We start from the raw sequence: 23,103 nt of genomic DNA on the forward strand, positions 1-23,103 counted from the left end.
GAAACAGACTACAACCAGAAAAACATCATTATGATGCCCAATGCCACATTTTGCCTGCTGGGTTTGGCTAGTGAAAAACAACTACCCCCCATAACTATACTGAGCAGGAGTTGCTGGAAACCAATGTACAAAGGTGTGTATGGCTCACATAGATGTTACACAATTCCAAAGGACATACAGCCAAAGCATCTGAAGTGTCCATATTTCGGTTAGCCAAATAAGTCACTTGGATACTAAGTCCAGATGCTATGTGTTTCAATAGTGGCTATGGTTTAAAATAGCTAAAGTCGTACAGTAGTAGGCATTAAAACAAATTGCAGGACAGTTTTGGTAGCCAACTGCCCTAAACATGTAGCCAATTGCCCTTAACATGTGTCTCTTCAACAGCATACTGCGTAGTTAAGAACCACGGTGGCAATACATCACAGGCTGTCATCAAATATCCCTATCATAAGTACATTTCAAGAGCACGCAATCCTCCAAAAAGTATTTGGTTGACTTTCAGAGTACAACCGTCAAGTTTCTGCTGCCACACTGTCAAACTATGTAATATAATAATAAAATAATATATGTCATTAAGCGGATTGCTTTTATCCAAAGTGACTTACAGTCATGTGTGCATACATTTTATGTATAACTTGTATTGTGCTTATCCAAATTAATTCCAGGGAGATAAATGTATCCATTGGGACCTTTTCACATGTATCTATAAAGACCATATCATGCGCCACATATATCAGTCTGTTTATTAAAGACAATTTCAAAGAGAAACTCATTGTCATTCTGATTGAGATCCAAAAGCTTGTTTACCTACCTTAAAATGTAATAATGTAGTTCCGTATAACTTTCACCCATGGCACTGCTGCAACAAAACATTACTAGTGTCTCATTCATTCATTTATTTCAAAATAAGTTTGAAGTTTGAATAAAGTTTGAATAAGTGTAAGGACACAATTCCTTGCTTTCGTCTACAGTCATATAAAATCAATAAAATATACTCCATCCATATTGATTTATAAACTCTATCGATTGGACCATGTAAGAGCTGGAATATCAATCTGTCTCACAGCCAAAAACTCAAACAGCAGCAAGAGGATTCAGAGAGAATTCATAAAAAAACAGGTGAGATAACAGATCAGCCAAACAGCAGTATAGCAGGCTGTGTGTTAACAGTAGCAGGCTGTGTGTTAACAGTAGCAGGTTGTGTGTTAACAGTAGCAGGCTGTGTGTTAACAGTAGCAGGCTGTGTGTTAACAGTAGCAGGCTGTGTGTTAACAGTAGCAGGATGTGTGTTAACAGTAGCAGGCTGTGTGTTAACAGTAGCAGGCTGTGTGTTAACAGTAGCAGGCTGTGTGTTAACAGTAGCAGGCTGTGTGTTAACAGTAGCAGGATGTGTGTTAACAGTAGCAGGCTGTGCGTTAACAGTAGCAGGCTGTGCGTTAACAGTAGCAGGATGTGTATTAACAGTAGCAGGCTGTGTGTTAACAGTAGCAGGCTGTGCGTTAACAGTAGCAGGTTGTGCGTTATCAGTAGCAGGCTGTGCGTTAACAGTAGCAGGATGTGTATTAACAGTAGCAGGCTGTGTGTTAACAGTAGAAGATTGAGGCCAGCAATTATGCAAAGCAAATGATGCCATAAAAACGATCTGCTAGGACCAGGGATCTGTGCACAGTTTGACAAGCTGCATTAACCTTCACATGTTTACTCTGATGTGTTGAAACATATGCCTCAGCCATGCTATTTGCCATATCTAATGTAACATTTCATATGATCAACTATTGAGCGTCCACAGGAAGTAACAATATAAATGTAATGAGCAAGATAACAGGAGGGAGAGAGATGTCCCACCCAGCACCACCCCTCTGGACAGTCTTCAAAAAAATAAAATAAATAATGTTAACACCATCCTAAATGAGGCAACTGACATGTGTGATTGAAATACAAATCTTATTTACATTGTAGGCCTATGAAATAAATCAAATTAAACTACTTCCAGCCCATCATATTTTGCAACCCACAATATATTTCATGTACTTTTGTGTGAACAAGTGTCAAAAAATAGGCAAAACATTGTTCAGTTGATGTACCATTTGTGTTAAATTTTTCAGTATAAAGCCAGAAACTCCTATATATTCCTTTATCACAATAAAGCTTATCTGAAAGTCTGATTGTGAATGTGGTAAAGCAATATATTAGAAGTTGTCTGATTTAATTTAGGTGGACCAGGTCTCAGTGACCGCCTGCGCTATCAGCTCCAAAGTGAGAAAAACACTGAAATGAAATCAATTATTCTCCGTCATGACTGGGGGAATCAGGTGAATTATAGGTAGGCTAAGTAATGGCTGTAATAAGGTGTAATGAACTGGGGACTTAATGAACTGCAGTCCCAACCCCAAGCAACATCTCCTGTGGCATTATTTTTGATGGCTGTTATTAGTTAATATGTCCATAACAGGCATATGGGGTGTTGGTAACAATTCCTGTGCATAACCTCTTCATAATGCAATATGAGGCATTTATAATGCCTTATGAATTAGCCTATACATTATGCAATATTATATATACATGCAATCAGGGGTATTGCCAGGTCACAAATAACAACGTACACACAAGTACCAAACATCACATTATCCCAATACAAATATTTCCCTATGCAGAATTGACTTAATGCCTACTGTGAGAGGCAAAGGATAATAGGCCCAGCCGTAATTCACTATCATGTATTTATGTATCTAGGCCGAGGGATGGGCAACTGCCAGCCCATGGGTAAATTTCCAAAAACATTCACACTGAGTGTACAAAACATTAAGAACACCTTCCTAATATTGAGTTTCACCCCACCCTTTCGCCCTCAGAACAGCGTCAATTCGACAGAGCATGGACTATACAAGGTGTCGAAAGCATTCCACATGGATGCTGGCCCATGATGACTCCAATGCTTCCCACATTTGTGTCAAGTTGTCTGGATGTCCATTGGGTAGTGGACCATTCTTGAAACACACGGTAAACTGTTGAGTGTGAAAATCCCAGCAGCATTGCAGTTCTTGACACAAACCGGTGCACCTGGGACCTACTACCATACACCGTTCAAAGCTACTTAAATCTTCAGTCTTGCCCATTCACTCTCTGAATGGCACACATACACAATACATGTCTCAATTGTCTCCAGGCTTAAAAATCCTTCTTTAACCCGTCTCCTCCCATTCATCTACACTGTTTGAAGTTGATTTAACAAGTGACATCAATAAGGGATCACAGAAATGTTGCATACCTGTTAGTGAGATCATTACACATCATTACACACACACATCTGTATTCACCTAGTCATTCTATGTCATGGAAAGAGCAGGTGTTCTTAATTTTTGGTACATTCAGTATATATACACTGCTCAAAAAAATAAAGGGAACACTTAAACAACACAATGTAACTCCAAGTCAATCACACTTCTGTGAAATCAAACTGTCCACTTAGGAAGCAACACTGATTGACAATACATTTCACATGCTGTTGTGCAAATGGAATAGACAAAAGGTGGAAATTATAGGCAATTAGCAAGACACCCCCAAAAAAGGAGTGATTCTGCAGGTGGTGACCACAGACCACTTCTCAGTTCCTATGCTTCCTGGCTGATGTTTTGGTCACTTTTGAATGCTGGTGGTGCTCTCACTCTAGTGGTAGAAATTTATTGTCAATCAGTGTTGCTTCCTAAGTGGACAGTTTGATTTCACAGAAGTGTGATTGACTTGGAGTTACATTGTGTTGTTTAAGTGTTCCCTTTATTTTTTTGAGCAGTGTATATATATACGCAGTGTATATATACGGAAAAAATATATAAACACAACATGTAAAGTGTTGTTCCCATGTTTAATGAGCTGAAATAAAAAATCACAGAAATGGTGCATATGAACAAAAATCTTATTTTGCTCAAATGTTGTGCACAAATGTGTTTACATACCTGTTAGTGAGAATTTCCCCTTTGCCAAGATGATACATCCACCTGACAGGTGTGGCACAAGAAGCTGATTAAACAGCATGATCATTACACAGATGCACCTTGTGCTAGGGATAAAAGGCCACTCTAGAATGTGCAGTTTTGTCACACAATACAATGCCACAGATGTTTCAAGATGAGTGTGCATAAAATTGGCATGCTGACTGCAGGAATGTTCACCAGAGCTGTTGCCAGAGAATTTAATATTCATTTCTCTACCATAAGCCACGTTTGGGATGCTTTGGATCAACGTGTACAACAACGTGCTCCAATTACATAATGCTGGTATTTTGTCCTGTATACACTTGTTAGCAGGGGAAATGCGCAGCGAGTCCATCAGCCTCCACTGGGCTGAGTGCGCTCCACTCTTCTATATGGGTGCTTCTGATATCCTTGCAAACCGTCCCTTGTGTGTCACATGCCACCACTCATGTGACACACAAGGGACAGTTTGAAGGTACATCCAACCAGCCTCACAACCGCATATCACGTGTAAGCACGCCAGTCCAGAACCTCCACATCCGGCTTCTTCACCTGTGTGATTGTCTGAGACCAGCCACTCAGACAGCTGATGAAACCGTTGGTTTGCACAACCAAAGAATTTCTGCACAAACTGTCAGAAACCGTCTCAGGGAAGTGCATCTGCTTGCTCGTCTTGCTCACCAGGGTCTTGACATGACTGCAGTTTGGCGGCGTAACCGACTTCAGTGGGCAAATGCTCGCCTTCGATGGCCACTGGCATGCTGGAGAAGTGTTCTCTTCATTGCTGAATCCCAGTTTCAACTTTACTGGGCAGATGGCAGACAGCTTGCATGCGTCGCGTGGGCGAGCGGTTTGCTGATGTCAACATTGTGAACAGAGTGCCCCATGGTGGCGGTGGGGTTATGGTATGGGCAGGCATAAGCTATGGACAACAAACACAATTGCATTTTATCGATGGCAATTTGAATGCACAGAAATACCGTGACGAGATTCTGAGGCCCTTTATCGTGCCATTCATTCGCCGCCATCACCTCATGTTTCAAAATGATAAAGTATGGCCCCACGTCGCAAGGATCTGTACACAATTCCTAGAAGCTGAAAATGTCCCAGTTCTTCCATGGCCTGCATACTCATCCAGACATGTCACCCTTTGAGCATGTTTGGGATGCTCTGGATCAACGTGTACAACAGGGTGCTCCAGTTCCTGCAAATATCCAGCAACTTTGCACAGCTATTGAAGGAGTGGGACAACATTCCACAGGCCACAATCAACATCCTGATCAACTCTATGCAAAGAAGATGTGTCGCGCTGCAAGAGGCAAATAGTGGTCACACCAGATGTTGACTGGTTTTCTGATCCACGCCTCTACTTTTTTTTAAAGGTATGTGTGTTCCCAGTCATGTGAAATCCACAGATTAAGGCCTAATTCATTTATTTCAATTGACTGATTTCCTTATCTGAAATGTAACTCATAAAAATCTTTGAAATTGTTGCATGTTGCGTTTACTGTTGAGAGGTAGAGTAGTAGAATACACAAGGTGCATTTTAGATATTAGGCTTGGGCGGTATACCGTATATACCGTATACCGAGGTATTTGGAAAAAGCCATGGGATGGTTTTTCAATACTGTCAATACCGTTGAAACTATAATTAGTGCAATATGTTAGGAGATAAAGAAGATCGCATTCTTCATATCACCTGTCACATAATTTTCCATTACGAAGCTTACCGATAGTCCCCAGTCAGGTGGTGTCTGTTTACCAGCACACAACGATGGGAGCCTTGTGAGTTACTCACTGTTGTGCAGCACGCACCAGGTGATCCAGTTACAGTATAGAATTCTTAACTAAATGTTTGCCGGCTAGATATCTTATAACTATTAAGTTAACTTTTTAAAATATGCCAAATGCTGCAGTTGTGCATTTAACTTGCTAATTTAGTAGCTAGGTAGCTTTCGCACTCAAATATCATATTAACATGGCATAAATCATGGCAAAATATGTTGAATTGCAGGAAATTGCAAACAAAACTGCAAACAAAATCTCTGCCCCATGGCAAAATTAATAGAATTGCATGACAATGGTCATAAAATTTCACAATTTTCTCTATGCCCCCATGGCAAAATGTGTAAAATGTTTATCTTTGCATTTAAATCTCACTTAGGGCCCCCAAAAGGCTAGGACCGGCCCTGGCTACTGGTATTTTGTATTTAGTTAAGAAGTAAGTAGTTTAACTGCACAAATAGATTGTTTGCACAAATCAGTTGACTGCATGTGTGGTTATGGATGTGGATATGCAGACCCGTGAGCCACAGCGGCCACTAATGATGAGTTCAGATTTTTTGTGGCTCCCACCCCATCAAAGTTGCCCATCCCTGATCTAGACAGACAGTAAGACCCATGAACAGATCAACTCAAGAATGAACAAACTATCTAGGGGACATAGAACAGTCGTTTTACTTCGACCTATAGGAATGATGATGGATAGGCTAATAATAACACAATACCGATTTACTGAGTGGTGGAGCTGCTTGTCTGAACTAGAGTAATGGTTTACTGGACGAATTTGTGTGCCACACTGCTAAAGCAAGTACTTGAATTGACTTTTCCTTTTTTTATCCATGCCTTATGCGATCAAGTATATATAAAAAACGCATCTGTTCTGAAGAAACAGTAGGCCTAATTTACTGCCATGAACCTGTAGCCCATATACCACCACATCGGACGTTATTTAGGCTATTATTTGTCCATGTTTGTGGATAAAATCATCGATTTGAATATTGAAAATAGTAGAATTTCTGTGACAATTAAACATGTATGTGTCAGCACCAAAGGTAATCGTTTTTTCCCTTCCTTACCTGGTGGAACTAACTGAACAGTCCCGTTGTCCGGAGCCGCAGAACAACTTCCACAAGAGACATCCAAACTTGCACACCGCGTTGTCCGGCCGTGATGATGGTGAGTGAAATTTCACGCACTCACACCTTCAATATCCTTGAAAATAAAATGTGTGCCAAGCAGTCTTCGTTGTTGCAAATTCCTTAATAACAGACCACGAGACAACGATGTCATGCAGTTTGAAGGTGTGCGGTGCTGAATGTCAAGATTTCAGTACGTGTCAGAACACATACTGCCAAGATTTCTTACAATTATCTTAGTCCGCTCAGGGGTAAGCTATCAATTCCCTTGCCTGCAGCAATTCAGACTGCCTCTTTTTGGTCGTCATGTAAATGCGGACGTCTTATTAATATTGAGGCTTTTTAGTAGTGCAGTCGACGCTCTCCAATTACACAATGCTGGTGTTTTGTCCTGTATACACTTGTTAGCAGGGGAAATGCGCAGCGAGTCCATCAGCCTCCACTGGGCTGAGTGCGCTCCACTCTTCTGTATGGGTGCTTCTGATATCCTTGCAAACTGTCCCTTGTGTGTCACATGCCACCCATGCCTTCCTCTTTACTCATGTAACATTTGGCTTATTGCTTTGAATTTACTTGAATCAGAAAGATTAATAAACAACTTTTTAACTCAATCTGATGGTATTCAAATGTTAGCATTTAAAGGATCAACAGGGGGGAAAGCAGTTTCATTAATTACAAAAGCACTGACTAATCCCACCTAAAAACTCTTGAGGCAAGGGCTCTGCCAGGTTCCAAGACAAGAGGGGTCCTGCAATACCTTCGCACATCAGAAACGTAAACCATAGCTGTGGAAGGTCCAGTGCACAGTAGGGGGACTAACAATGCTACTCTGACTGGGCAGTTTTTTTAATCCCCCTTCCTGAATTTCCCCCACGTTCGACCACATGCAGCAATGAAGTTATCACAGAAAACAGCTTCTCTCTACCCAACGAGGCCAACCTCGGGTTCGCCATTATCATCCCAACACATCAAAACGTTGCCTTCATCAAATGGCATTATCTGCATGAATGGCAAGTGCCCAGAAATCTATCTAAAACTGCCTTTGAATATTTGCTCAAGGGCATGCCAGAGTAAAAAAGAAATAGTAGATACATTTTTGTAAAAAACAAATGTCCCCTATCTCACAGGCTCCAACGGACAAATATGTCTCTTCTGCAAAATGTTCCAAGTTTAGTTTTTAAAAGAAAGTGTTGGATAGTACAACAGTTGAACAAAAAGATGAAGGACCTCAAAGTTTTGTCATTGAGGTGAAGAGCTAAAAGAGCAAACTGTCAACTCTGAAAGTCAGTCCCTTGAAGAGACAAAAACATCCCTTTTAATCATTAACACTTTTGCTATTGTCTGACCCTGGTGTGGCAATCCAAACCACTTCAGTGATATGATAGTACCCACTATTTTTCACTCAGACACAGCTTTACCTGGTATCCACATTGCATATAGCACCCGAACATCTCATTTGTTTTTACAGTTATTTTGCGCAAAAGGCATGTTTCAGTTTCACCTCCATGCTCCATTCAGATCACAGCTACAGTAAATAAAACTTCTCACCTTCTCCCATTTCAGTGTTATATGTTCTAATGCATTTTCAGAGCCTTGTAAACTAAGAACTACTGGAAGGATTGGGTTCCTCTACCACCCGCAAAAGCACTAACATGTCTATACAGTCTACTATGCCCTCTATTGGAGATAATAACATTCTTATCAACATACAGTACATACACAGTGTTGGGATACTGACAGGAACTTGACATATCATCGGCTAAAATGAGAATATTTGAATCATAATGGATTATTTATTATTGTAGCTTGCCCAGTGTTGAACCAATGAAATAGTCCCAAAAATGCCAACTCTGCCCTCTGTGTATTACATTTGGAAATAATACCATCTTACTTTCCTCTGCTGCTGTTACTTCTGCAGCTGCCCCAGCATTCATATGCATATACAATAAGAACTAGAAACTTCAGCACGGAAGCCTAGGAGCATAGCATACATACATTAAGGAAGAAAGAGCTCCATGTGGGATACAGATGCACTGACTCACCAGAGGAAACATATGGGTCAAGCCATAAGGACAGTGATGCTACTTGACTCATTCCATTTCCAGCTTCTATGTGGGAATCTGCCACTGTGGAATCAGACACCGTGAGGCTATCAGTATGTTCAGAAAAAATGGCCTGTTTTGTCAGTTACATGAATAGGTACATAGCATTAAAGAGTATCAATGGCTATTAAGCTCTACTGTATGTACAGTGTGTTAGCCACATAGTGTAGAGGAGGTATCCTTTTGTTGATACAGTATTGTTCTCAACAACTAAATGGAGCTGTATAATGGAAACGAATCCCTTCAAAAGGGACAACAAAGCTTTCACCTTTGGTTATACGGAAGGGATTCGAATGTTGCCTGAGGTAAAAGCCCCACAATGTTACGTCACTGATATTAAATGTATTGCGCCACTGTTAGAACCTAAAATAGTTTGAAAGATGTTGGGGATTTAACCATTTGAGTCAGACTTGCCAAAAAAACATGAAATGACAAGAAATAGTGAATGATTTCACTTTGCAGATAAATAAGCAATTACATAGTTAATTGGGGAGGTGGAAAGGAAATAAAATATGAAACAAACGCAATAGGTATATTCTAAATTGAAAAGTCTAGGTAAAATCCAAAAGACCAATTACTTTGAAAAACAACCGCCATAAAGACTACCTGACTTCAGAAATAAGTTACTTCCAGCTGCTTGAATTTTTCTATTATTTTACCTTTATTTTACTTGGCAAGTCAGTTAAGAACAAATTCTTATTAACCATGATGGCCTAGGAACAGTGGGTTAACTGCCTTGCTCAGGGGCAGAACGACAGATCTTTACCTTGTCAGCTCAGGGATTCGATCCACCAACCTTTCGGTTACTGGCCCAACACTATAACCACTAGGCTACCTGCCGCCCAAATGATTGATGGCTTGTAAGCTTGCCTTTGACTGTCACATTTGTATGGAGCAATCACTGACCATTCTCCCATAAAGGATATACAATCAAAGTTACTTAGGAGGAGAAATGTTTTAGACTGCGACATCATCATCAATCATGGTAGTATCATTTAAGTACAGTAAATGTGACAGTATATTGTTGAACAAAATAAGACTTTGAAAGAAGTGTCAATTGAAAGATGTCACTTGAAAGAAATGGCACAGCTTCATGTAGCTTACAATACAATCGCTGTGTTTGAAAGATGGGTGACTAGCGAGTTTTGACATTAACTCAGCTAGAAAGATTATTGAAAATCATTTTGAATGTTTACATGTTTTTTTTTGAAAGAAAAAACATTGATTTATGACAAAGGCATGGAGTGTGCATAACAGTAAATTGAAAAAGATAAGAGTCCACACCACAACCTAATGTAGCTGTTGTACTGCTTTTCTCAAAATAATGCAAAGTAGTTGGAATGCAGCATTTACAAAAAAACATTATTCCGCCGATTACAGTGATTCAGTAATAAACCTTTGTTCTACTAAGACATGGGACTTGTTTTTTACACATGCATGAGATACAGTACTGTGTGCTGAAAGTGCAGGGGCAACAAAACAGAGACCCGTATATCATTGCCTGAATGAACCATACTGCAATTTTCTGTACTGTACTCCTCCTACCCACATTTAATGAAGAGATATGTTCTCCATTATCCCATATTCCTGCAGCAGCGATTAGAAACTCTCCAGAGAGACTCTATCACACAGCATTCACTGAGTCTGGACCTTTGCAAATCTTCATATCCCATGCAATTTTCATAAATTTAAGTCTAATGAGCACGCTTGACATAACTGTGATTTATTGTCTCACAGGCTTACCAAATTGACCATAGTGTGGTGCAAATTATAGATGACATAGTGTGGTGCAAATGAATCATATTACAATGTATTCGCAACATGGGGATTCGATACAATGACGGCCTAAATGTCTTGATCATTTTGTTGTCTGTGTATTAAGATAAAACACAAATATATGCACACACAGGGCGAACAAGCTCCCTTATAGGCAGACAAACATTGTGAAGGCTAAATATATTTTGTGCAGATTTGCATACACATAAAAGGGTCACATATAGAAATAGCCTGAAAATTGTCTTATAAAATCATATTGAAGCAATTGTACTCATGGTACGTGTCCCAAGGGCATGATCGAGGCACTTCCCTTGGCCAATTGCCATGCAGACCAGTCAATTGACCAATTAGCATTTACCCAGTCCACTCCATTGTTGAGCAGTGGATGGATGACGTACACCAGAGCTAAAGAGCCCCACTGCTGTAAGGGCACGGCCAGCATCGTCAACATGCTGTACACTCATGACATGATACCATTTTAGTCCGGGGCCACAGTGGCACTGAGCACAAATAAATTGAGACGGATGATCAGTCGATGACTATTTCCATAATCGTTATACCTTCTGTAATTCATCAAGGTAATGATACCCTCGTCCCTAATGACACATTTATTCCATTTTGAGCCGAGCAGAGGGCACACTAAAGGATTCATTACACACAGAGTGATTTCTGCTTCTGCCTTTGAGTGGAGGAGCAATCTGTTATTCTCCCCAAAAATAACAATAAGGGAGGGGAAATGCAATCTAAATCCACTCATACAACTTCCTCTCTCTCTGCTGACAGACAGGCAAACAGGAGGCCATTACAGTAGGGCACAGTTACCATGCTGAAGCTGGAAGAGAGGAGGAGAATCAAATATTTCTGCCGAAAGCAAACTTAGCTATTTTGCTTATTTTGCTTTAGTCTGCTCTATGTAAAGCTAACATGAAGGTTTCATCATCCTGATCCAAATCATTAACATGGAAGAGAATGGATTCTTATTAAATGTTGTTATAAACACAGAATTGAATATTATAACTAAACAGAAGTATCTAAAGTCACAATATTTCAAGCCGAATGATCTTGTTGTTTTCAATATCACACTTTATGCATGACCAGGAATTTAAACAAGTTTGTAAGAGTATCAACACCATCATACCATATTCAGCGTGTTGTGTCTACTTCTTACTTGTGGGAAAGCAGCCCCTTTGCTTCATGACACCATATACGGACACATTTTATACTTTATTGGGGTTACTGCTTGAATATTAGCACCCATATGAAGGTTTTGGGAACAATTGTGGATGGTATTAGGAACTTCCATAACAGTCCTATACATTCATAACCTTTGGTAAAACACGCTACAGGCTGAACACAAAAACATCCATGACAATTGCACATTTTGAGTACAACTATTCCCACAGGGGTCATTTGCCAGACTTGTTTTTACCAATATGAACGGGAACTCACAATTAAATGCTTGGTTTTGACCCCCAAAGTATAATATGTCAAAGTTTGAGAAATACATGTTCATTCTATTTAATTATTATAACAATACTGCATTATGGAAGATAAGCTGTTGAAATAATGTTTGGCCAGGCTTATACAGTATTCTTAACATACTGAGGTCAAATTTCAACAGTGAACAGCCATTTTGCCTCACTATTTACAAACTCTAACTATGGACGTGGGGTTTCTGCCATTTACAAACACAATTTACTGTATATAAGATTTATATCAGTTTAGCACCCATCAGATCTCTGCAAATATTTGGGCCCTTTGTCTTTTTCATTCCTAGGCTCCCTCAGACAGAACATCCTCTGGGATGTTGGGGCCATGTCTTGCTACAACATGACTGCATGATCATTTAGATTCAATCAAGTAATGGTCATTATAGTGTCAGATGAAACCACATAGAATCAATGCTGTAACTCAATCAAACTGCAGTGGATGATGCATCACATTCACATGCTAGGATGCACGCACACACCCACACACATTTTCAAAGCTCGAGGTCTTTGACCTTATCAAGGTGCAGAACGTATGACTGTCCCATCTCCTCCTTCGCCATCCTCATCAAGCCATCATGTACTTATGTCATCATGTCCACTATGTCATCAAGCCATCGTGTCCAATATATGCTGTCATCTAAATGAAACAGGGTGACCACTAGATCTACAAATAGAAGAAAAACAACAACAATTGAAACCATCAAGGGACTTCAGTGCTATAGCATTGATAACTATGTGAGTCTCTGCGGCTTTGTCATCCAGTAAGAATTCACCCAGACACAATTAAATAAATGCACACAAGTAAACATCTCAGATGTTTTGTAAGTAATAGGAAACTTTTATTAGCAATGCTTCCTTGCACAAAAACCTGGGGTGGCAGGGTAGCCTAGTGGTTAGAGCTTTAGACTAGTAACTGAAAGGTTGCAAGATCAAATCCCCGAGCTGAAACGATAAAAATATGTCATTATGAAGGCAGTTAACCCACTGTTCCTAGGCCATCATTGAAAATAAGAATTTGTTCTTAACTGACTTGCCTAGTTAAATAAAATATATATATATTTTTTACTCCACCAGCAATGTAATGAATGGTGTGTTCATACCAGCTGTTGATTGACATGTGGTATTGACCAGCCTCCAGATCAAAAGTCAAGTTGTCAATCACTAACAGCTGTAGTCTACAGCATGTCCATCTGTTGAGCAATGGAGAATGACAGACTGACATTGTAGAATGGGCAACCATCTTATACAGTAATAACTAGGATAATCGACACTTGTTTTGACAACTGTCAATGTGGCCAGCCAGTGGACGCATAAAGTAAAACCTAGGGCTCTATTTCGGTCTGGCGTTAAGGCGGTGCTAGTGTCAAACGCACATTAGTTTGCAATTTTGTCCTATAAAAACTGGTGCACTGGCATTTTCCAGCCCTAACGTCAGGTTCGGAGGGGTTGGAAATATTGTAGGCGTGTCCTTAAAAACAAAGTGCTAATTTCAGGAATATTTAAGACCAACCAAAAGCTGGTTTTAGCAGTAACGTAGTTGGTGATGGAATGAATTCTGACAGCGGAAACACAGCCTATCCAGCCGTGATGCACACTTCCCATATGCACATGGAACAAGAGTAGCCTGAGTGCCTGTATACTTTGTATTTAAAAACATAAAAAACAAATGTTTTTTCCCAATTCATTTTATTTGGTTAAAAACCAAGCATAGCCTCCCCTCCTCTCAATGAAAGCTTCTTTTTTTTGTGCTGCCCAATGCAATCGCAAAGTAGATAAAGGGTTTGGCTCCTGAGACCACTTGGAAATACATCTTAATCACCAAAGCTTTATTAAAATATAAAGTTTGACAGGAGTAAAACAGTGACCTGACATTCCCTTTTTGTCTATGCATTGTAGGCAGGCCCACATTATTTTAGCCATGCAGTTCCCATTTTGGATGTGCGTAAAACCCTCCATAGGCTGCTTTGTTTTAATATTATATGCCCACAGGGAGAAATTATGATCCCTGTAAGTGTGACATAGCCTATTTAAAACAAGTTGTTGTTTCATTTTGATTAGAATTATTCATTCTCTTTTTAGGCCTTGTCATTAATGAATTTCATCTTGCTTATTGACAATGTTTGGCATCTCCATGCTCAGCCATAATGCAATTTACAGTAGGCATGGCCTCTATATAAGTGTGATTACTATTGAAGCCATTCAATTACTTAGGACAATGTGGACTGTAAATGGGTTTCAGTTAACGTATTTAGCAAAGATAGGTTTACATTTTATTTAGTTTCTATAAGCCATTTAACAAACTATAAAGGACTAACATTGGAATTGGAGTTGATTCCAAGGCAATACACAACTTGAATTAACCTCATATTTTGCCATGGAGCACATTCTGATTGGCCACATTCTGATTGGCCAGCCCTTTCGTGCCAATACTAGCAAATTCGCCGATAATTGTAATAGCGAAAAAAGCTAAAATATCTGACACACCCCTGAACCTATAACGCTACCGCCTGCGCTTAGATTTCACATAGCGTTAGATTTGATAAAATAGAGCCCTTAGTAAGTTAAGTTTGCAATTAAGAAAATAATGACCTCCATAGATTTTCAAGATGAGAGGAGCCTCACATGGCTACTTGGTAGTGCTCTGCAGAGGGCAGGAGCAGCAGGGAGTTTATATAATTGACTTGAAATTGGTCTCCTATGGCAATGAAACTTTGTTCCTAGCGATAACTGATTGGAGGAGCGAGTGATGTTTTCCTTTTTGAAAAGACCTATCTAGTAGGTTTATTACCATTAAATCAGCATATTAGGGCATAATGCAGGGTTTAGGAAGATAACAAGATATGTTTTCTAATGCATAGATCTTTTTTGCTTTGACATTTTGCTGTGTGATACAGGCTACAGTAATATGTCTGTAAGTTTTTTATTGAGTGCTCGCCGCGTGATTTGAGGCTATATTCTACAACAGATTTATGGGGAATTTAAGACTATTCATAAAGTACAATTATTTGATTGTGGTTAAAACATTGATTACATTCACCATTAAGTGACACAAATGTAACATTAGATGTTTAAATGCCCTGCTAGAAGGATTAAGATCATACACAGTAATATTAATAGAACATAGCATGCCTAAAGCGATCACAATGGACCAAGTACATCTACTGGATGACACGATCGGATGCTAAATTATAATCAAAAACTCATGCACTCCTTTTTCATCAATATGTTGAGGACAAGCTGTGAGAACACATCAGGGGTCCATGCATTGCTCCCAAGATAGAAGACCATTTTGAGAACCAGTTCTGGGAGACATCCAAATTGAGAACCCACAATCACTTCTTCTACTCCATCAGCTAGGCCTAAAAGAAGTGACCAAATTATGATCCTCCTTTACATTTATAATGCGGAAGCCAATGACATATTTTTTATTTACTAGGGCCTAAAACATTTTTAAATGAGGCATAACCAAATCTAATGGTATTCAATCTGGGGTACTACTAATGATAATGATAATAGGCTATCCATATTAGAATTTGTTTTACCACTATTTCAATTGTTGATCCCTTTGATCCTACAGAGGGGTACTTCCACAAAATCATGACTATTGTGATGTTTCTTCCTGCAGCATTAAGCGAAATTATGTATATTTAATTGAGTGAACTGGACCCTAAAAACAATTTCAGTAAGGCTGTGTTTGTCTTCAAGGCATTATAAATGTGCTTAAAGGAAGTGTTACCTTTTTTTTCTCATTCCAATGTTATAATGTTGACTTGAAGTTTGACCCAGTCTTTTCCTTCCTCAGCTCTGAGGATGTGATGAGTGTTGAGAGGAACGGTAAAGCAGTCTGTCCGTGGAGTGAATGACGTTACTCATGATAAATTCATAGGAGTGACAGGGCTGAGTGACTCTCCTGCCGTGGGTTAATTTGTCAAGAGGCCTTCTGAAGCTATGAGCCGTGGCAGTGTGACAAAGCAGAATGTCATCCACTCTGTAAGGGAGAAATAGACCATGAAATGGCGGGCTGTTTTTGGATGGCCTTATACATAGCACATCATATGATATGCTTACCAAATCATCATGTCCCTTTAGAGTAGTAGGAACCATGGTCTCCTCTTTTTCATTGATTTATTCCTCAGTTGAATTCCCCTTTGACTACCAGTTGATTGATGATGAGCCTTGGTCTCGTTTGAAGTATCTCTGTGTGTGTGTGTGTGCACATGCATTTATGTACGTTTAAGTGTGGATATTGAGAAATAACCAAAATGAAACAAACACAACTTGTTGGACTAACCTTAACTGTAACACCAGCTTCTCAGATGACCATCAGATGGGGTGTCTAAATGCACTTCCAGTCGGCTCGGTAGTCAATGAGAATACAGAGGAGAGCGGTGGAACAGGGTCTCTCCATTAGTCCACATCAAAGGGACTAGGACTCATTCAATCCCTGCCATTCATCTTCCAAGAGTTCAGTGAGGATTCAGAGCAGTGTGCAGGCCAGTGTGTCCCTTTGAGGAAATTAGACAGTGGAATGCTGTGATCAGGTGGAAAACTTCAAATTGAATACAAAATTGAATGTAATTACTTTTTGTTGAATAAAGTCAAGGTCCTGAAGCCAAGGTCCTATGAATAGTCAGTTTAGGTGAGACTCCTCCAATAATTATATGAAGGCAATAAATACAGCAGCTCATTGTATTCAGACCATCCACTTGCACAGTCTTTTGGGTACGTGTATTACTCAGGAACTGTGTGACTCAACATGTGTTTATTTCTGTAGAAAATACTATCCAGGCTTTTCATACAGTGTGAATTTGTCCCAAAAAAGGTTTGTGTTACGATGGCATTCAAATGCCAAAGCACACCTCCAGTAGCCTTTCAAGCTTGTAATCGAGTTAGCGTAGATATAATCGTATTATCACATGCTCTGTTCTGGGATTAATTTGCATACATAGTTGTTTTGACATACATCACACGTAGGCTACATAAACTAGGGCCCTGTGTTTTGGACTATCATGTCACATGATCTAGATTTTAACCTTTATTTTAAGCCTTTACCATAAATGACAATTACACCAAAAATGAAAGCAATTGTCTCAGGATGGTGCTGGACCATTTGCCATAAAAAGGGGACAGTTTGTTGAACAAGCTTTAAATAAAAGGCTTAACTCCAGGTCATGTGACATGATTCTTCAAAACACAGGGCCCTATATAACATATACACATATCTAATTTTGCATGATTCAATTTTGTGTTTGAACGCAACACTTTCCACCCACCCCGAAGCACCACTTCCGCCTACTCAAAACACAGCAGTTGACTGTGATTATCTACTGATTATGTATTTTGCATGCTATCCGCGAAGCAGCTGGAGAGTTTGGGGAAGAGGAGAGGCATTAAGGGCTTGGCGACTGTGGAACCCCCCTGCTGAGATGAGAGGGAAGTGTGAAGATGGGCTAACCAATCCACTGTGCTGGAACAGGACTGCTCAGTCGCTCGGGGGTTCTCTCTCTCTCTCCCCCTCCCTCACCTGCCCCATGATAATCATGGGATTGGGCTTCATTCGCCCACTTCCTCCGGCACCGCCCCCAGAGTCCCTCCACCCCTCCTCATATTATTATTCTATCCGCAGACACTAAGGAGATGCCCGCACCATCCATCACAATGCACAAATTCTCAGCGCACCGATTCAGCGTCAGACCTAATTAAAAAACATTTTCCAACTTGCTTTCTTAGAGATAATTAGACTCATCTCACCAGGACGCCTCGCTCACCCAAAGATCCATTTCTTTCTTCAAGGCAGGCTCTGAGAGGAGAAAGAGCGGGTCTTTAACCACTTTCCTTCAGGGGACGAGTCAATAATTAAAGATATCTTGAAAAAAGAGACGGTCTGATAAAAATAGACTAATATCTGCAACCCACTGGGCACGGACTGGTTTCATCAACGTGTTCTTAATGTAATTGAATTGTTCAATGTATTTTTACGTGTAAAATACATTGGATTTGAAAAAAAGTCATCAACTGTTGTTTTGAGGGTCAAATTTCAACCACAGGATTATGTCATGTCATGGTGACCACATTTCAACATAGACAAACCTTGTAAAACATATATTGAATTTGTACCTTTAAACAACGTCAGATTTTAAACATTTTATACACTATCAGAAGAGAAAAAAACAACAGGCTGGGTGGCACCTCATACTGGAGAATTGATCTATCTACAGCTACCATCTGGTCTCCCATCCAGAGTTTTAACCAAGCCCTGCATAGCTATGATATTTGTCTATGACTATTACCAATGTGCTACCATGAGAAAGATTGTTGAGAGAACTCCACTTAAAAACTATATAGATTCACTGAGTAATTCCAAAGGGTAGACTTAAAAGAGCAAATAAAATGTGACCATACTTTATCAGTCATATATCATAATTATATTATTTAGGCCTATACAGCATTTGGGAAGTCATCAAAATATATTGTTTCAATTCAACCCAGAATTCAACTAAAAAAATACACTAAACCCAGAATTCAACTAAATATTTCAAGCTCTGTTTGATTTTGATCCAACATTTCATTTGTTAACATCTCCACAAGTAAATAGTCTATTTATTTTATTTCCTAAGTGATATTGAATTGTGTTTGGTTGTCAACGCAACCAAATATCAACATGCACTTTAAATAAAATTTTATTTGATTTAGTCCTATTCTATAACTTAGATTTTTGGTTGAGATGGAGACGTGAATCCAACATATAAATGTTTTATTTGTAGGCAAACTGTAATTAATGCCAGAATAAGTCAGTAGCACAGATGGAACAATCCAAGCAGAATATAAATCTCCTTCAAATGTTGATGTTTGGTTGCACTGACAACCAAACACAATTCAACATCACTTTTGAAATACAATAAATAGCCGATTAACTTGTGATGAGATAACAAATTATATGTTGGATTCATGATTCCATCTCAACCAAAAATACAAGTTAAAGAATGGGATGAAGCCAGTGGCTCAGACGGAACTATCCAAGCAGTAGATATGTCTCCTGTTGATACACTACATGAACAAAAGTATGTGGACACCTGCTCGTCGAACATCTCATTCCAAATTCATGGGCATTACCTTGGAGTTGGTTAACCCTTTGCTGCTATAACAGCCTCCACTCTTCTGGGAAGGCATTCCACTCATTGCTGCGGGAAATTGCTTCCCTTCAGCCACAAGAGCATTAGTGAGGTTGGGCACTGATGTTGGGCGAATAGCCCTGACACGCAGTCGACGTTCCAATTCATCCCAAAGGTGTTTGATAGGGTTGAGGTCAGGGCTCTGTGCAGGCCAGTCAATTTCTTCCACACCGATCTCAACAAACCATTTCTGTATGGACCTTGCTTTGTGCACAAGGGCATTGTTATGGAGAAACAGGAAAGAGCCTTCCCCAAACTGCTTCCACAAAGTTGGAAGCACAGAATCTTCTAGAATGTCATTGTATGCTGTAGAGTTAAGATTTCTCCTCACTGGAACTAAGGGGCCTAGTCTGAACCATTAAAAACAGCCCCAGACCATTATTCGTCCTCCACCAAATTTTAAAGGTGGCACAATGCATTTGGGCAGGTAACGTTCTCCTGGCATCCGCCAAATCCATATTCGTCTGTCAGACTGACAGATGCTGAAGTGTGATTCATCACTCCAAAGAACGCGTTTCCACTGATCCAGAGTCCAATGGCGGATGCCAGGAGAGTGTTGCAATCGAGGACAGACGATTTTTACACACTACGTGCTTCAGCACTCGGTGGTTCTGTGAGCTTGTGTGACCTACCACTTCACGGCTGACCCATTGTTGCACCTAGATGTTTCTACTTGACAATAACAGGACATACAGTTGACCAGGGCAGATCTAGCAGGGCAGAAATTTTACAAAATGACGGTGCCACGCATCCAATGACGGTGCTACGTTGAAAGTCACTGAGCTATTCAGTAAGGCCATTCTACTGGCAATGATAGACTATGGAGATTGCATGGCTGTGTGCTCAATTTTATACACCTGTCAGCAACGGGTGTGGCTGAAATAGCCGAATGCACCAATTTGAAGAGGTGTCCACATACTTTTGTATATATAGTGTATTTGGTTCCGTTGTCAAACAACACAATTCAACATTACTTTAGTAATACAGTACATAGCCTAAAACCCCCTAGAGTCGCCATCTGCACCCGCGTGTCAATCTAATTAACATAATAATACAAAAATCCATCAAATCTGTCTGTTTAAGCTAGAGATATGTTTTTTTGAATGGGCTGTGTCTCAATCCGCCAAATCTGCCTATGGGCTGCGTCTATCTATTCCCAAGTATTTCCACTCATAAACAGAGAAATATACACTGCGTGTACAAACATTAGAAACACCTTCCTAATGTTGAGTTTCACCGCCTTTTGCCTTTAAAATAGCCTCAATTCATTGGGGCATGGTCTTTACAAGGTGTCAAAAGCGTTCCACAGGGATGCTGGCCCTTGTTGACTCCAATGCTTCCCACACTTGTGCCAAGTTGGCTGGATGTCCTTTGGGTGATGGAACATTCTTGATACACACAGGAAACTGTTGAGTCTGAAAACCACAGCAGCGTTGCAGTTCTTGACACACTCAAACTGGTGCGCCTGGAACCTATTACCATACCCTGTTCAAAGGCACTTAAATATTTTGGCTTGCCCATTCACCCTCTGAATGGTACTCTTTCTCTTTCACACACACACACACACACACACACACACACACACACACACACACACACACACACACACACACACACACACACACACACACACACACACACACACACACACACACACACACACACACACACACACACACATATCTCTATTTGGGGCGTTTCTCCCATTCTTCTCTGCAGATCCTGTCAAGCTCTGTCAGGTTTGATGGAATGCATTGCTGCACAGCTATTATCAGGTCTCTCCAGAGATGTTCGATCGGGTGCAAGTCCGGGCTCTGGCTGGGCCACTCAAGGACATTCAAAGACTTGTCCCGAAGCCACTCCTGCGTTGTCTTGGCTGTGTGCTTAGGGTTGTTGTCCTGTTGGAAGGTGAACCTTCGCCCCAGTCTGAGGTCCTGAGCACTCTGGAGCAGGTTTTCACAGAGAGGCTGCTGCCTACATACAGACTTGAAATCATTGGCCACTTTAATAAATGGAATATTAGTCACCTTAATAATGCCAATTTAATCATGTTTACATATCCTGCATTACTCATCTCATATGTATATACTGTATTCTATACTATCTATTATATCTTAGCCTATGTGCTCTGAAATTGCTGATCCATATATTTATATATTCTTATTCCATTCCTTTACTTAGATTTGTGTGTATTAGGTACTTGTGGAATTATTAGATATTACTTGTTAGATATTGCTGCACTGTTGGAACTAGAAGCACAAGCATTTCGCTACACTCGCAATAACATCTGCTAACCATGATTGCTAAGTTTGGCCGGGTGGCCAGCTCTATGAAGAGTCTTGGTGGTTCCAAACTTTTTCCATTTAAGAATGATGGAGGGCACTGTATTCTTTGCAACCTTCAATGCTGCAGACATTTTTTTGTACCCTTCCCCAGATCTGTGCCTCGACACAATCCTGTCTCGGAACAGATGTTAATGCGAGTGTAGCGAAATGCTTGTGCTTCTAGTTCCGACCATGCAGTAATATCCAACGAGTAATCTAACCTAACAATTTCACAACAACTACCTTATACACACAAGTGTAAAGAAATTAATAAGAATATGTACATAAAAAAATTATTCCTTCGACCTCATGGCTTGGTTTTTGCTGTGACATGCAGTGTCAACTGTGGCACCTTTTATAGACAATTGTGGGCCTTTCCAAATCATGTCCAATCATTGGAATTTACCAAAGGTGGACCAATCAAGTTGTAGGAATATTTCAAGGATGAAACAGGATGCACCAGAGCGCAATAACGAGTCTCATAGCAAAGGGTCTGAATACTTATGTAAATAAGGTTTTTCTGTTTTTAATACATTTGCTAAAATTTCAACAAACCTGTTTTCGCTTTGTCATTATGGGGTATAGTGTGTAGATTGCTGAGGATTTTATATTTTTAATTAATCCATTGTAGAATAAGGCTGTAATGTAACAAAATGTGGAAAAAGTCAAGAGGTCTAAATACTTTTCGAAGGCACTCTAGGACAGAAACTTTTTTTTATTTGAGTATGTTTGCCATGTATTAAAATGTTTTTCAAAGCGTTTGTATGCGCTAATAGCAGTAAGACCAAATTCAATGTTTCATCCAATATTATTATTATTATTATTTTATACTCTAAATCAAATAGCTATCTGATCCTTGGTATGACCATCTTATAACAATTCTATATGTTAACCCCCGTCCCGTGCTCTTAGACCTCATTATGGCCATCTTACAAACTAATGTAACATTCAACCTCAAAATGAGTAACATATCCACATATCGTATAAATGTCTTGTTATGAAATCCTATAAAGTGTGCATGTTCAAGATAGCATGCATAGGTCATCATAGGTCTGTGAAGACCTTCACAATTGCTGTAATAATCTGCGAAGAATCTCAAACAGCATTGATCACTTGCACCATGTACTTTTAATGTAATCTCAACTGCAATCCAGGTCATGTGGTTGTGCTATTAGATGAACAGTGATATCACAATCTGTTGTGTGAATAAACAAAATATCTGACAATGTATTCCCATTTGAACTTTGCTGTGTTTTAAATGGTTCAAAGCGCAGTGATAGACATTTGGGCGACAACTTAACCAAAAATCAGACATTGTTTTTCCATTGGAATTTGGTTGTGCTTTTA

At 39.8% G+C, this 23,103-nt stretch overlaps 2 protein-coding genes across 4 annotated transcripts in view; one reads left to right on the forward strand and one right to left on the reverse strand.

Annotated features, from left to right (window-relative positions):
• si:dkey-237h12.3 (teneurin-3) overlaps window positions 1-6,921 on the reverse strand; it is a 194,683-nt gene extending 187,762 nt beyond the window's left edge. For all 3 annotated transcript variants that reach the window (XM_055927384.1, XM_055927382.1, XM_055927381.1), the window contains exon 1: window positions 6,833-6,921. The gene's annotated coding sequence lies outside the window, so the exon portion shown is untranslated. The remainder of the gene's footprint in view (window positions 1-6,832) is intronic.
• Window positions 6,655-23,103, forward strand: part of aga (aspartylglucosaminidase) — a 31,901-nt gene continuing 15,452 nt past the window's right edge. The window contains exon 1 of the mRNA XM_055927385.1: window positions 6,655-6,932. Coding sequence (XP_055783360.1) covers window positions 6,788-6,932 — 145 coding nt within the window. The 5' untranslated portion in view covers window positions 6,655-6,787. The remainder of the gene's footprint in view (window positions 6,933-23,103) is intronic.

Source organism: Salvelinus fontinalis, chromosome 6, assembly GCF_029448725.1.
Source record: "Salvelinus fontinalis isolate EN_2023a chromosome 6, ASM2944872v1, whole genome shotgun sequence".
Classification (NCBI taxonomy): domain Eukaryota; kingdom Metazoa; phylum Chordata; class Actinopteri; order Salmoniformes; family Salmonidae; genus Salvelinus; species Salvelinus fontinalis.